The following is a 16,125-nucleotide window of genomic DNA, read 5'->3' as shown; positions in this document are numbered from 1 at the left end:
ACCAGACTGGTACCAGTCCACGGCCCAGGAATTAGGGACCCCTGCTCTAGGATGTTCACACAGTGATGAAATTGCCTAATGATGCCATTCTCAGAATGTATTCCCATTAACTGATGCATGACTGTATTCTATGAAACAAAGTTATGTGCTATTTTTAAGTCATATTAAATACAGCTATAACAATAGAATGGTAATATTAAAGTGCTTATGTTGCTCAAGCAGTGTGTTTACTGTCAAAATGGTTCTCATAGCATAGTAAGGCATATGTAAAAATGATTCTTAGTCTCAATATTTGAACCAAAGTGCAAAAAGATACATTTTTAAATGACATCTTTGCTTACTGTTATTAAAATTTGACTTCTGTTGCAGGTATTCAGGAAGGAACACAATGTACCAAATGTAAAAATAACTGGGCACTGAAGTTTTCTATCATATTATTATACATTTTGTGTGCCTTGCTAACAATCACAGTAGCCATTTTGGGATATAAAGGTAAGTATGCTTTCTTTTTTTTCTTCCAAATAACAAGTATTCCTTCATTAATTTAAGCATGAGAAAACTCATATTTGCAAATACGAAGTATTTCATTCGTACAACTCATGCAGAATAGCAACATGATAAACTTCATCTCTGTATCTCGAACTTATAGCTATGAGATCTGAAAGGGAGGACATAGTAATTCCTTTTGACTCATTTCAGCAATAATCAGGGTCCTCTCTGAGAGTTATAAAGTTTTTTTTCCCTTGTTGCTTTTTTCTACCTATTTCCAGCTACTCCTTCTTCCTCTATTTTTTTTTTTTTTTCATCTTATCTCTTGGAGGCTTTATGGAAACTCTGGAGTCAGCACACAGGAAAACTATATTGACAGAGAATAAGCAAAACACAAGATCTCCGGAGATACAACATACTTCACCCAGGGATCGGCCAACTAATTCCCTTTTTTCTCTTCAGCACATTGACTGTGGTCACTGTTGTTTATATAGCTCTATAAAAATACTGCCCTGTAGAAATTAAGCACAGAGAGAGCACTACCACCTCAACCCTACTTTATAGGATGTTGGGCCTAAACATATCTGGTTTAGGGTAAGGGCAGGATTTTTGCCTGAATCCTCCAGACTTGCAGACACAGTAAGTTCCCCACACACCTTTCAGAGACCATAGGTAGAAGGTGTCATGATTCAGAATCACAAAACTACATAAGCCCTTTTCTAGAAAACAGCCAGGGAAACCTTGTTTAAAAGACACGTGAGGCAAACACGGCCATTTGGTTTCAGAACAGAGGCAGACGTGGAGTCTGTGGATCATCAGGTCTTCCCTCTGCTCTGTGGCCCACAGACTGACCTAGGAAAAGAAAGACTCCAAGTGAATTCTCTCCAACTGGTCATTCCTGCCACCTCTCTCCCAGCATGTAGCAGTTTCCTGAGAAAGCACAGTGTGTATTGGAATGAGATGGGTGTCAGGGCCAGACAGTCCAAGTTCAAGCCTTGATCCTACCATTTTTAATACAATTGTGAATATTCAATAAGTGCTTGCCACTGTGCCAGGGGTCATGCTAAGTCTTCTGCATGGCTCCATACCCAGGTGTGAAACATACCCTCTTAGAGTTTCTGATTTCTTGTCTGTAAAATGGCAATAATAATGCTACTTGTCAAGGTGTTTGGGATGAGCAAAGATGATGTAATTGAAGTATCTCTCCTGTAGCTGGTCCCAGGAAATCATATCTGTATCTCTCTGTTCCTTGCTTCTTCCTAGCCACATTACACAGCTCTAGCCGTTAGAATGGCAAAACCTGTCAAAAATCCTCAGTATAGTCGAGACTTTTAGTCCCATCTCTAAGGCCATATATGTGGATAATAATGTGCATCATTGAGTGTGTTGACTGATTAGTTTGGACAATGGAAATCTGGAAAATTACTAGGTCGTTCTATCCATTTGTGATGAGTTAGACCATGATCTAACCCGGAGCATCTTAAGTTTTAGATGAAGCAGCAAACAGAGTAAGTGATTAAGGCAGGCTATTAAATCATGATTAGCGCTGGGCAGAGAGGTGGGATGGGAACCTGGTGAGAGAAAGGAGGGTTTTCCATGTCCCAGGTAATCCGGACTGTCTCTCTTCCTTTTGTTTAGATTATTTAGGTCATTACTCACTTCTCCATGACTTTTCCTAATGAGCCAAGATAAAGGAGAAGCTTGAAATTAGCCATTTAATAAGTACTTTTAAGCCTCAGTACTGTGTAATCACATTTACTGAGAGATGAGAGTGGTTTGGCAAATATATAACATTTTGTAATTTTTACCTTTGCTGGGAAATAAAGTCTAGGACATTTATGCATTCAGAATTATACAAAAAGAATCAAAGAAGAGGCTTTTTTTCACTTTCTTTTTTTCTGTTTGTTTGTTAAGATACAGATATTTCCTCCCTTTTTATCCATGGAAAGCCCTTCCTGGCTCTGGCGTGTTTTGCGTGTGCTGGTCCATTTGCCCACAGCACCTTTTCTCTGCTCTCCAGCTAAAGTGCCTCCCTCCCACCCTTCATGTCTCATGTAGACACATGGCAGCTCCCGAAAGCTGAATTAGGCCTCTTCCTGTTTGTTCCCATAGCACCCAGTATTTACTCTTAGCCCCTGTCACACTGTGTCATTAGAGTCAGTGGACTTGTCTGTGTCACCACCCAAACTACGAGTTCCCGTGAAGACAAGAGACTACCTTCTATTTATTATATCTCCCACCAGCACCTAGTCTCATGATATTTAACCATTGCCCAGGAAAGTTCACTGGATGAATTAATGGGAGGATGGATGGATGGATGGATGGATGGATGGATGGATGGATGGATTGTGCATTAGGGCTGCCTTTCATGAAGGCAAACAATAGATGCTCAGGGACCTCTAAGTCAATCTGCATCTAGGGGATAGCTGCCCCTGAAAGGCCTACCTGGAAACCTAATGTTTTGGAGATTGGCTTGGCCTGCTCTGTGGGGGCAGTCTCACCAAGATGAAGGAAGAAGAGATAATGGGGAGCAAGTACAAGGGGAGACAAGATGATGTCTTGCCCCTCTTTTCTTTCCTTCAGTGCCCCCCTCCTTCAGGCCTCCATTGACAAAAAAAAAGATAATACAACATGCACTTTTGCTTTCCAAACACACCATTAATGAACTAAAATGTTGATATTTTCCAGATGTGCTTTCTCTTTACTCAAACAGTGACTCCTCTTTCTTGCTGGTAAGATTCTAGTGACCCAATGTTGTAAGAGGCAGAAAGATAAGACCCAGTTCTCCCTTCACACATTCCCCCTTTGAAGTCTAGAGAAACTCTCTCCGTTAAAAAAGAAAGAAAGAAAAGAATATTCAATGAAAGAAGCGCCATAAGGCATTCCTCTGAAGGAGGAATTGAAAGGAAAGGAGTAAAAACTTTATTTGTCAGAGTTGGCAAAGGCAACTTAATACTGTTTTGCTCAAAATTGTTCTTTACTTCTTTCATGTCACTTACATAGCCACAAGTTAGAATACAATGAGCTTCCTTCAAGAGAATTTGCTGAAGAAACCAGAGAATCGCTTAGTCACCCAGACAGGGTCTGTGCAGTGGTCGTGACTGTAAGGCATATCAGCTACTTTGCAGAAAACATGTTCTTGGACAGTTGAGCTTGGTACATCCTCTGTCCCGGGCTTTTTATCATTCGTCAACAGAGCTTCCATAGCAGGAGTTATCTCTTAAGTTCAATGTGTCATGTTTCTTCCAGAATATTTCCTGAACAGGAAAATCCGACTCCATTATCCTTTCCAACAGGAAGCCTTCTAAAGGTAATTAGGATAAAGAAAAAAGACAGAAATCTGAATCTTTCTCAATAAGGATCTCCTTTAATTCAACATTCCTAGTCATTGGTAGTCTACTTTGCTGCTAAGCTGGGTCAATGTAGCAATTTACAACTGGCTTACTATTTAGGCTTTCAAAATACACATCAAATCACACTGCAGAGTGCTTTAGGATCCAGGATAACACCCTACAATCAGATTTTCTGTATTTCTGTAAGGAAACCTAAAATGGTGTTCAAGGTAGAAATGCCTTTATTAAATTCCAGGGGAGTGTAACAATGTTACTGGGAAGCCCCAGGTCCCAGAGAGAGGAAGTGTTTATCCCAAAGTGCCATGATCAGTCTGGTACAAAAATGTGTGAGCACCAGCTAGGAGCTCTGTGCTCTGTCCTCAGGGCCGAGACCATGGCCTGTGTCTCTTGAATCCTCAATGTCTAGCACTATGCCACCTACATGGCAGATGCTTGGTAAACGTCTGGTGTTGTTAACTTTAAAGAGAACATAAACAGAAATAATTCTTCCCCTTAGGGGATTCTTTATTGGAGGAAACCAGATTTAGGAAAAAGAAATACCAAAAGAGAGGTGATACGGAGTTATAGAAAGAGCATGGATTTTGGAGTTAAACCTTCCAGCCTGGTATCCCACATAGTCACTGACAAGCTGTGTAATTTTTAGCAAGTTACTGAACATCTGTGAGCCTCAATCTCTTCGTCTACAAAACAGCAGTTGGAAGGATTAACTGCACTGATGGTGTAGTGCATCCGGCAAAGAGCAGGCACTCGATAAATAGAGGCTATTATTATTATCATTCAAATAAAGATCGAGTTGATGTGCAGTGGGATGAACTTGTAGGTGTGGCTGAGTACAATGGGGTAGTGAGGTGTGGAGTGGACCTTCAAGGAGAAGTGGAGTCAAGACAAGGGAAGAAGAAGTTAGTGGCCCAGGCCAAGGGATGATACCGAAGTGCTTTTATAAAAAAGGTTTTATTGTCAGAGTATCCTAGAGAATTATACTTTGGATACTTGAAGAGGGACAGATCTTCAGGTATAATATCTGAAACACCAATATTCTGTAGAAAAATTCTACGTTAAGAAACAGTTCCCAATACAGGAGAGCCTATGAGAAACCAGACTGCTGGTCACCCTTCTGTGTATCCTGCTCATTTTTCTCATATGAGAATGGTCTGCAAACTGAGGTCTATCTCTATAGACTGGGAATTTCCAGGGTAATATAGGATGGCTCTGCAACTATATTCCTGATTGAGAATTGGTGCTAATAAATTCAGAATAAAAGCCAATAAAAGTACTGTGTGCTGTTACAGCAAGGGTAAGTTCTGGATCTCCACCAGTCTGGTATTTTTATGCAGTAGCAGGTTCCAGCATTGCAATCCTAACATTTCCAGCTTTATACCAGATCCTATTTTTAAACAAAGACACACACCCCCCAGTGCATGTAAGCTGTTCATTAGCACTTGTGGGCAGGGAAAATAGTTTCCTTGCTGCACAGAAGAAAATGTTGACAGATTTTTTTTGTTCTTTTTTTTTTAATGAATATATTTATCCCTTTTGTATTTATTCTACACAAACCTGGATTATCTGTCCATGACAGTTCTCTGTTTTTCAAAACTAAAATGGAAGAAAAAGTAGAAAGGGTAGAAAATGACTGACTGTCAGCATATTTGAAGGTTTCTGTGGCTTCCAGGAAAGAAGGGCAGGACTTGAGATCCTGCATGTGGTTTGAGGACAGACCGAGGCATATGTTTTGATTTGAGGATCAAAACTGAACCTAAACCTGTAAACATTCTGTATTTTAGTTCTTAAAAATTAGCTTTGCTAAAAACACATATGAAACATTTTATTCTTGAGCGTTTCCAGGGATTTAGGAGTATGTGTACCTATGAAGCAACCCCCAAGGTACAGATTATTAGAACTGCACCTCTGTGTCTATGTAGTAACTTTAAAAATAATAATTACTCAGCAAAATGTCATACTCACTGCCAGTGCTCAGGCTTCTCTGGGTTGGTTGGGAAACACGTGTTTGCTTGCCCTGTAGCTCAGCAGGCAGATTGCTACTTATTTAAATAAATCCCTCATGCCTATAATCCTAGCACTTTGGGAGGCCAAGGTGGGCAGATCATCTCAGGTCAGGAGTTCAAGACCAGCCTGGCCAACATGGAGAAACCCCATCTCTACTAAAAATACAAAAATTGACGAGTTAATGGGTGCAGCACACAAACATGGCACATGTATACATATGTAACAAACCTGCACGTTGCGCACATGTACCCTAAAACTTAAAGTATAATAAAAAAAAGAAATATAAAAATTAGCTGGGCGTGGTGGCAGGCGCCTGTAATCCCAGCTACTCGGGAGGCTGAGGCAGGAGAATCGCTTGAACCTGGGAGGCGGAGGTTGCAGTGAGCTAAGATCATTCCACTGTACTCCAACCTGGGCAACAGGAGTGAAATTCCGTCTAATAAAAAATTAAGTAAATAAATGACATAATAAATATATATTCATTGACTACCTACTAAGTGCCACACACTGAGCTAAGAGGAAGAGATGGAATTGAATGTAAATTTTCCTGCCCTAAAGGATGTAATAGTAGATAAGTCATGCCAGCACAGTGCAGTGAGTCCCATAATAGAGAAAGGACAACTTGCCAGGGGAATTCTGCAAGGTGCACCTCGGCAAAGGGTTCCCACAGGAAGTGACAAGCAGAGTCTTGAAGAGCAAATAGGACTTAGCTCAGTAAAAAAAAAACACAGGGAAGAACATTCTAGGTAGAGAGAACACATGGAAAGGCTCGTGTGAGAGAGTGTTGCAGTGCACACATTTCATTATGACCAGACGGTAGAAGCTTGAGGGAAAACATAGTGAGCTTCTCCAGGGACAATTCCAGGATCCAAGGAGCCAGTTCACTTTGGGTCACACAAACACATGGGAACTTACTACTTCTTCCTGAGAGGAGCCAGGAGAATCTCACACAGTCATGCGTGGGTAGAACACGTGATGAATACAATAAATTGGATCCATTGGCTCATAATTGATATATAAAGCATGGTCTCATTTTTTGAAGTCTTTTTTTTTTTTTTTTTTTGAAACAGAGTCTCTCTCTGTTGCCCAGGCTGGAGTGCAATGGTGCAGTCTCGACTCACTGCAAGCTCCGCCTCCCAGGTTCAAGCGATTGTCCTGCCTCAGCCTCCTAAGTAGCTGAGATTACAGGCGTGTACCACCACGACTGGCTAATTTTTGTATTTTTAGTAGAGATGGGGTTTCACCATGTTGGCCAGGCTGGTCTTGAACTCCTGACCTCAAATGATCCACCCACCTCGGCCTCCCAAAGTGCTGGAATTATGAGCATGAGCCACCACGCCCAGGCTGAAGTCTTTTTTTTTAAGCTATTGTTACCAAGAAGGACAGTCAGACTTAATCCCAAGCTGCTAGAAGCTGGATCTCACCTAAGTCACTTTTGGAGAAACATCCTCTTATTTAACATTTTAGAAACGTGTACTTGAATTCATAACTGTAGAGAATTACTGCCTTCTAAAAATGAATAAGAACTGAAGCTTTTATTTAGTGTGGCTGTATTAGTCCGTTTTCATGCTGCTGATAAAGACATACCCGAGACTGGGAAGAACAAGAGGTTTAATTGGAATTACAGTTCCACATGGCTGGGGAGGCCTCAGAATCATGGAGGGAGGCAAAAGACACTTCTTACATGGCAGTGGCAAGAGAAAGTGAGAAAGATGAAAAAGTGGAAACCCATCAGATCTCGTGAGACTTATTCACTACCACGAGAACAGTATGGGGGAACCGCCCCCATGATTCAAATTATCTCTCACTGGGTCCTTCCCACAACACATATGAATTCTGGGAGACATAATTCAAGATGAGGTTTGGGCGAGGACACAGCCAAACTGTATCATTCCACCCCTGGCCCCTGCCAAATCTCATGTTCTCACATTTCAAAACAAATCATGCCTTCCCAACAGTCCCACAAAGTTTTAACCATTTGAGCATTAACCCTAAAGTCCACAGTCCTAAGTCCCATCTGAGACAAGGCAAGTCCCTTCCGCCTATGAGCCTGTAAAATCAAAAGCAAGCTAGTTACTTCCTAGATACAATGAGGGTACAGGTATTGGGTAAATATAGCCTTTCCAAATGGGAGAAATTGGCCAAAACAGAGGGGTTACAGGCCCCATGCAAGTTCAAAATCAGCAGGGCAGTCAAATTTTAAAGCTCCAAAATTATCTCCTTTGACTCCAGGTCGCATATCCTGGTCATGCTGACGCAAGAGGTGGGTTCCCATGGTCTTGGGCAGCTCCACCCCTGTGGCTTTGCAGGGAACAGCCTCTCTCCCTGCTGCTTTCATGGCTGGTGTTGAGCATCTGTGGCTTTTCCAGGTGAACGGTGCAAACTGTCAGTGGATCTACCATTCTGGGGTCTGGAGGACGGTGGCCTCTTCTCACAGCTCCACTAGGCGGTGCCCCAGTAGGGGCTCTGTGTGGGGGCTCCCACCCCACATTTCCCTTCCACACTGCCCTAGCAGAGGTTCTCCATGCACATCCCGCCCCTGCAGCAAACCTCTGCCTGGATATCCAGGAGTTTCCGTACATCCTCTGAAATCCAGGCGGAGGTTCCCAAACCTCAATTATTGACTTCTGTGCACTCACAGGCTCAACACCACGTGAAAGCTGCCAAGGCTTGAGACTTGCACCCTCTGAAGCCACGGCCGCAGCTCCACATTGGCCCCTTTCAGCCATGGCTGGAGCGGCTGGGAAGCAGGGCACCAAGTCTCTAGGCTGCACACAGCGTGGGGACCCTGGGCCCGGCCCACGTAACTGTTTTCTCCTGGGCCTCCAGGCCAGGGATGGAAAGGGCTGCCAGGAAGGCTCTGACATGCCCTGAAGACATTTTCCCCATTGTCTTGGGGATTAACATTTGGGACGGCAAGAGAAAATTAGAAAGATGCAAAAGTGGAAACCCCTGATAAAACCATCAGATCTTCTGAGACTTATTCACTACCACCAGAACAGTATAGGGGAAACCACCCCCATTATTCAAATTATCTCCCACCAAGTCCCTCCCACAACACATGGGAATTAGGGGAATATAATTCAAGATGAGATTTGGGTGGGGACACAGCCAAACCCTATCAGTGGCATTACTTTCCCTATCATATACAATCAAGAAAATACTACCAAAAAATACTTCTTGGCAAATCATTGTTTGGAGACACCACTCAGGCATCTACTTGAGAACTGATAAACTACAGAATCAGTTGTCACTAACAAAAAGCAGATTTTCAGGGCTTTGTGGTGGAACTCATAACAGAAAGTGGCAGACACTCCTGACTTTGCATCCTTTCTATGCCGATTTTGTGTATAGACTTGAGCTGGGTTTTCCTTGCCAATGGAATCCTCTTCTAGGTAAATGAGTCCCACCTGCCAAGAATGTTAGGGAAGCTGATGAGTGACAACATTTAGTAAATTATCACAGTGTGCTGTGCCTTCATCTATGGAAGTTAATATAGGAAATAGCAGATTAGGGACTTCTAAAATGCATGAAAATTTTTAAATTAGTTCCAAATGATTTCTGAAACATCCAAGGCATTACAGAATCATAAGAACAGTTAAGAACATACAATTCTCAACTAAGTAAATTGTACCCCTGCGTTTTGTGACAAGTAAGTTATTTTTCCAAAAAGATGGCTTTTCTTTCCTATATTTCATTTCAGTTACACTTTTTTTGTTCAATCTGTTTCCTTTGTTCCATAATGAAATGATCTGTTGTTTTGAAACTGAAAAATAAAATATGAGCAGGTATGTATACTAATGCATCATTTTCCAAATCTTAGTTGTAGAGAAAATGGACAATGTCACAGGTGGCATGGAGACATCTCGCCAAACCTATGATGACAAGCTCACAGCAGTGGAAAGTGACCTGAAAAAATTAGGTAATCTGTGACAAGACTAAACCATTAAGTGAAATCCCCTGACTCTACATAAATGACCACAGCTTCTTAGAATGATGTTGCTATAAACTCCCCATTCACCCAGAAGGACATTCAATTTTTGTGTTGCATGTTGAGTCTTCCCTCATGATTTAATTCAAATGCTTAAATTTTAAAGTTAAGGGTCAATTTTGGAATTATGTCCTGCCAAAAAAACTGTTATGTGCCAAATAATATCTGAAGATCAATCCTGACTGAAAAAAACCACAAATACCCTTTTTTAAAAACTGTCATATAAATGGGAATTTACTGAGCATTTTTGAAATACTTTAAACTACATAGAAGAATTGTAGAAATTAAGTCATAAAGTAAAAGATCCTAGCTTATTCTATTCCTTGATTTTTGCTTTCATTAAAAAAAATCAGGAAATTTAAAAGGTTATTTTCTTCTTGACATCCTGCCCACTCTCCTAAAATGTAGTAAATTCCCCCTCCCTCTTTGAGAAAAATGTTCAGCCAAGTTTGTCATTCCTAGTTCTGAGCATATTTTCTGATTCCCCAGGACCCAGTTTTAATAGATATGTACATTTTACTAATGCAGAGCTGTCTGCTTATACTGCCAATTTTGCATCTAAAATACAGTGCATACCAGTTAAGTATGTTTGGGATCTTTGGCCTTGCCCGAACACTTCTCCATACCACCAATATAAGTCACAGATATTTCTTATTCCAGGTGACCAAACTGGGAAGAAAGCTATCAGCACCAACTCAGAACTCTCCACCTTCAGATCAGACATTCTAGATCTCCGTCAGCAACTTCGTGAGATTACAGAAAAAACCAGCAAGAACAAGGATACGCTGGAGAAGTTACAGGCAAGCGGGGATGCACTGGTGGACAGGCAGAGTCAACTGAAAGAAACTTTGGAGAATAACTCTTTCCTCATCACCACTGTAAACAAAACCCTCCAGGCATATAATGGCTATGTCACAAATCTGCAACAAGATACCAGCGTGCTCCAGGGCAATCTGCAGAACCAAATGTATTCTCATAACGTGGTCATCATGAACCTCAACAACCTGAACCTGACCCAGGTACAGCAGAGGAACCTCATCACGAATCTGCAGCGGTCTGTGGATGACACAAGCCAGGCTATCCAGCGAATCAAGAACGACTTTCAAAATCTGCAGCAGGTTTTTCTTCAAGCCAAGAAGGACACGGATTGGCTGAAGGAGAAAGTGCAGAGCTTGCAGACGCTGGCTGCCAACAACTCTGCGTTGGCCAAAGCCAACAACGACACCCTGGAGGATATGAACAGCCAGCTCAACTCATTCACAGGTCAGATGGAGAACATCACCACTGTCTCTCAAGCCAACGAGCAGAACCTGAAAGACCTGCAGGACTTACACAAAGATGCAGAGAATAGAACAGCCATCAAGTTCAACCAACTGGAGGAACGCTTCCAGCTCTTTGAGACGGATATTGTGAACATCATTAGCAATATCAGTTACACAGCCCACCACCTGCGGACGCTGACCAGCAATCTAAATGAAGTCAGGACCACTTGCACAGATACCCTTACCAAACACACAGATGATCTGACCTCCTTGAATAATACCCTGGCCAACATCCGTTTGGATTCTGTTTCTCTCAGGATGCAACAAGATTTGATGAGGTCGAGGTTAGACACTGAAGTAGCCAACTTATCAGTGATTATGGAAGAAATGAAGCTAGTAGACTCCAAGCATGGTCAGCTCATCAAGAATTTTACAATACTACAAGGTAAGTAAAAATTCTGGATTTGTATTTGTATTGGTTGTTTATTGCTGCGTAACAAGTTACTCTAAAACTTGGCAATTTAAAACAATAAATATTCATCATCTCATAGTTTCTGTGGACCAGGAATTCAAGAGCAGCTTAGCTCGATGGTCCTGACTCACTGTTTTTCATGAGATTGTGTCAAGATCTCGGCCAGAGCTGCAGTCATCTAAAGGCTTGACTGTGGCTGGAGGGTCTGCTACTAACGTGGCCTGTTCACATAACTCTTGGCAGGAGGCCTCAGTTCCTTGCTGTGTGAAATTGCTTGTGTGTCCTCACAATATGGCAGCTGGCTGCTGCCAGAACAAGGAATTCAAGAGAGAGAACAAGAAGGAAGATACCATGACATACTAGCCTCAGAAGCCACACACCATCACATCCACTGTATTCTGTTTCTTAGAAATAAGTCACTAAGTCCAGCCCACACTCAATGCAAGTGGAATTAAGTTCCACATCTTGAAAAGAAGTGTAACTAAGAATCTGTGGACAGTACTTAAAGGGGCTCCATTAATTATTTGTTGAGTGAAAGGTTGGTTAATTTGAATTTTCTTGGTCCTTGAGCTATTTCAATGCAATATAAATCGGGCTCCTCTGAAAGCAAGATCAAGTCTTTTGGGTCACAAAGCTACCATTAAGGGAGTTACATGTCATGAGTAGATGAATGGTTGGCCATCACAGTAACTGTAAGGTCACAGAGGAAGGAAACGATGTGTCTTGCTTATAAAATCTGAGTTTTGGTAGGTGTGGCAGCTCATGCCTGTAATCCTAACACTTTGGGAGGCTGAGGTGGGAGGATCGCTTGAGACCAGAAGTTTGAGACCAGCCTGGGCAACATAGCAATATCCCATCTCCTAAATAAACAAATAAATAAATGAATACATACATATAATCTGAATTTTACTGTTATCCAGATCATCCATATAAATTAAAAGTCCTTGACTCAGATTAAGTCCACAGTTGAAGAATTGTAGCATCATATATTAACAGTATTTTCCAGTCGCAAACTATTTTCACAGGTTTTAAGTTGAAAGTACTGTGTGGAAGATGCTGTGCTCAGCAGTCTGGGGTATACAAAGGAAACCAAGTGGTCCTCACCTTTAGGTAGTTTAACATAAAGAGAATTTCAGGGCATCAGAAGATGGGCTGCAAGCAAACATTCAAGGAGAAAGGATTACACAAGGGCATGAGTCACTAGGGGCCACCTTGGGGTATGTCTCCCACACTAGTCTAATGATCAAGGATAAAGAGTGGTAGTTAATAAGCCCCTGTGAGGCTGAAGGCAGATCCGGATAGCAGATGGCAGAACTCTGTTCAATAGCTTTGTCAGTGACTAGCATGGATGACCTGCTAAAAGCAATGCTTTTGTGCTTGTAATCCACAATGATCTAGAGAGGCCAGAATAGTATCAAGATGTCAATCAAATGAAGTAGATAGGAATACATGTAAAATCCTGCTCATAAATGGATAAGACAAAACAGATAAATGTTGATGGGAAGGCATGGCTGGAACGAAGTGTGCGTGAAGCATGGGGATTTTAGTTGACTGGAAGCAGTTAAATGTGTCTTCCAGGGAAGGTAATGTGTTCCTTGACTGTGTTAATAAAAAGGGAAGTAATATCTGACTCTCTTCAGTATGTCAAGACCACCTCTGGAAGATAATATTTACTTTGAGGAGCCGCTTTCAAAAGAGACATTCCCAGACCAGCATGCTCAGAAAAGCAACATCAGAATGATAGGGGCTAGAAACCATGTACTGTCAGGAAGGGTTGAGGACCTGGGAGCTTTCGCCCCTAGGAGAGCCTGCTCAGTGGAGACCAAGACAGCCATCTGCACTTATTTAAAGTTGCTCTGTCTGAGGGATGCCACTGGGTGAAACAAGACTAGTGGGTGTTCACTAAGGGAAGATCAATTTTGGTTTACAGAATGTTCCTCATAAAATGGGTATTAGCTGAAAATATAATGGCTCCCCTACTCAATCAGGATGCTCCAGCTCTGGAGGGGCTGGACAGTTGCAGGTCAGGGGTATTGTAGGTGTGAGTCTTACTCTGAAAAAGGAGTAGCCCTTTAAGTCGTTAAAAAAAAAAATTCTTAGCAATCTTATCATGGTATCCTGGATATTTTCTAGTTATTAATTTTATAGTTTTATTATTTCATTAATTTAATTGTTAGCTTGTCTTCAATTATTTAGTTTATAGACAGCGTGGCTTTTCAGCCAAGTAAGGACATGAAAAGCTAATATTTGAAGATGAGACCCTGAGTGTTTAAGTTAATGTTTCTATTGTTAGGATTCTTTTTATCAGCTAGTATTGAAAGTGAATGTACTGAGCACTTTTCACAAACATCCCAATGAATCCTGACAACAGCTCTGTGAAGCTGCTACTTACAATATCATTGCCAGTTTATAGACAAGGAAATTAAGGCTTAGGAGGTTTGAGTAACTTGCTCAGGTTTACACAAGCAAAAAGTAGCTCAGTGGAATCCGAGCCCAGGCTGTCTGGTGCCAAACCTCATGCCGTTAACTCCAAGGATAGTCACTGAAAGTGTGTGCCCCTCCCCACTGTACGCGGTCACCCCAGAGGGAGCCTAGAAGGTCAGGGAGTTGGGATTTTATTCTAAGCGTGAGGGGGAGGTTTTAAGCAAGGTGTTGAGATGATCTGCTTTATATTTTTACAAGGTCACTCTGGGGGCTGGGAAGAGAATAGAGAGCAGGGAGGGGTCAGTGAGAGCGTGGACCAGCTGTTGGTGACTTGGCCTAGAATGCTGGCAGTGGAGAAGGGAGAAGTGGGTACCCTCATTCAAGAGGAGAGTTGGAGACAGAATCAAGGGCATCCCTTTCCTTGCCCTGACAACAGGGACCCCAGCTTTAGGAGGTCCCGGCCGGCCTCCCCCAGCTGAGCCTCTGCTGAGGTGAGGAGTCCTGGGCCTCAAGGTACTGTGAGTATTCGGAGCCCACACCAACCCCTGCTTGTCCATGTTTGTGCCCAGGACCCTAGAATTCCCTACCCAATGTGCCCAGAAGCAAAGGGGCAGCCAAGAGGCACCTGTGTGTTGTAGGGATTGGGGGTGATGTGGACAGAAATTGAACACATGGTAGGGGGTTGGTGTGAGTGTCTGGACGAGACTGGGGGGCAGGACCTGCTGATGGATTGGTGTGGGGAATGAGTGAAACAGAGGAACAGGATGTTTCCTAAGTCTTTAGCATGAGCAGTGAGGTGGATGGTGATACAAACTGGGGAGTTGCAGAAAAAGAGGTCCATGTAGACATGTTAACAGGAAGATGTCTATTATAATAGAATGAGGTTTCTGACTCATGGAAAAGCATTTGTGACAAAGAAAATCTCAATTCTGAAATCAGCCTCCAAGGTGTTTGAGAGACACTATACATTTATCCCTGGTCTTGTTGTTCACTGCACTTTCTATGAGTTGATCTGAGAAGCTTCCCAAGCCAACCAAGCTGCTCCCTTTCTATTCATTCTCTTCCACTGCCTCCAGACCAGCAATACCCAGCAGGTATTCCGAGGGAACGAGAGACTGAGAGGAAGAAGGAATTCCATTTCTGAATGCAAGTGTTTTCTTCCACACTTTTTCTCTCTAGCACCTTTCCCTTTCTGTACCTGCAGATCTCATCCCGGAGGATGAGGGGCAGATGGATAAAGCAGGATGGATTAACATTGGCTTATGTGGGGCTGGCATCTGCAAGATTCAAAATAATCTGATGCTTTCCAGAAAATTCCTGTTGACTCGCACTTAATGAACCCCAGTGCTCACTGTCCAGTTCAGCCACATACACATTTGCTGCATTAAGAATTGGGAGCTGAAGCTGACTGACTGTGCTGAAGGCAGATGATAGTGTAGAGATAGATGTTCACAGTATCTCTACATCCATCAACCAAGAAGCCTTGTTAAGAAAACCTTATTTTTTGGGAGTTTGCAACCAGCCTGACCAACATGGAAAAACCCTGTCTCTACTAAAAATATAAAATTAACTGGTCATGGTGGCACATGCCTGTAATCCTAGCTACTTGGGAGGCTGAGGCAGGGGAATAGCTTGAACGCGGGAGGCGGAGGTTGTGGTGAGCTGAGATCGCACCATTGCACTCCAGCCTGAGCAACAAGAGTGAAACTCCATCTCAAAAAAAAAAAAAGGAAGAAAGAAAAGAAAAGAAAACCTTATTTTTTGATACAAATAATACAAAGATTTTTATTCTAATTATATACACAGAGGACTTCTCATACATGCTTCTAGGTACAAAGATCACTCCACCTCCTGGGCTGTTCCTCTGCAAGCTAAGGAAAGCGTCAGTTGCATCCTTCCTGTACAACCAGACATTTTCCCTCTCTGCTCTTCCAAGAGACATCAGATTCAATGAATGAGAACAAGAGCTCTGGAATCAGACAGGGCTGGATTCATGTACCAAGTTCCTCATCCTCTCAGTGCCTCTGTTTCCTCATCTGTGTGTACCTTTTAGAGTTATGAAGACCCGAAGAAGTAATAAAAAGAAAGTACTTAGTGCAGTGTCTAGAGTGGGGTCAGCATAACACCCAA

At 42.3% G+C, this 16,125-nt stretch overlaps 1 protein-coding gene across 2 annotated transcripts in view; it reads left to right on the top strand.

Moving 5' to 3' along the window:
* The window catches only part of COLEC12 (collectin subfamily member 12), a 182,495-nt gene that overhangs the window by 143,124 nt on the left and 23,246 nt on the right, over positions 1–16,125 (top strand). For both annotated transcript variants that reach the window (XM_032152679.2, XM_032152680.3), the window contains 3 exons: positions 370–492; positions 9,670–9,768; positions 10,498–11,544. In XM_032152679.2, coding sequence (XP_032008570.1) covers positions 370–492; positions 9,670–9,768; positions 10,498–11,544 — 1,269 coding nt within the window. The remainder of the gene's footprint in view (positions 1–369; positions 493–9,669; positions 9,769–10,497; positions 11,545–16,125) is intronic.

Source organism: Hylobates moloch, unplaced genomic scaffold (genome assembly GCF_009828535.3).
Source record: "Hylobates moloch isolate HMO894 unplaced genomic scaffold, HMol_V3 SCAFFOLD_5, whole genome shotgun sequence".
In the NCBI taxonomy this organism is placed as follows: Eukaryota; Metazoa; Chordata; class Mammalia; order Primates; family Hylobatidae; genus Hylobates; species Hylobates moloch.
Note: the sequence above shows the minus strand (reverse complement) of the source record. Positions and strands in the feature narration are given on the sequence as shown.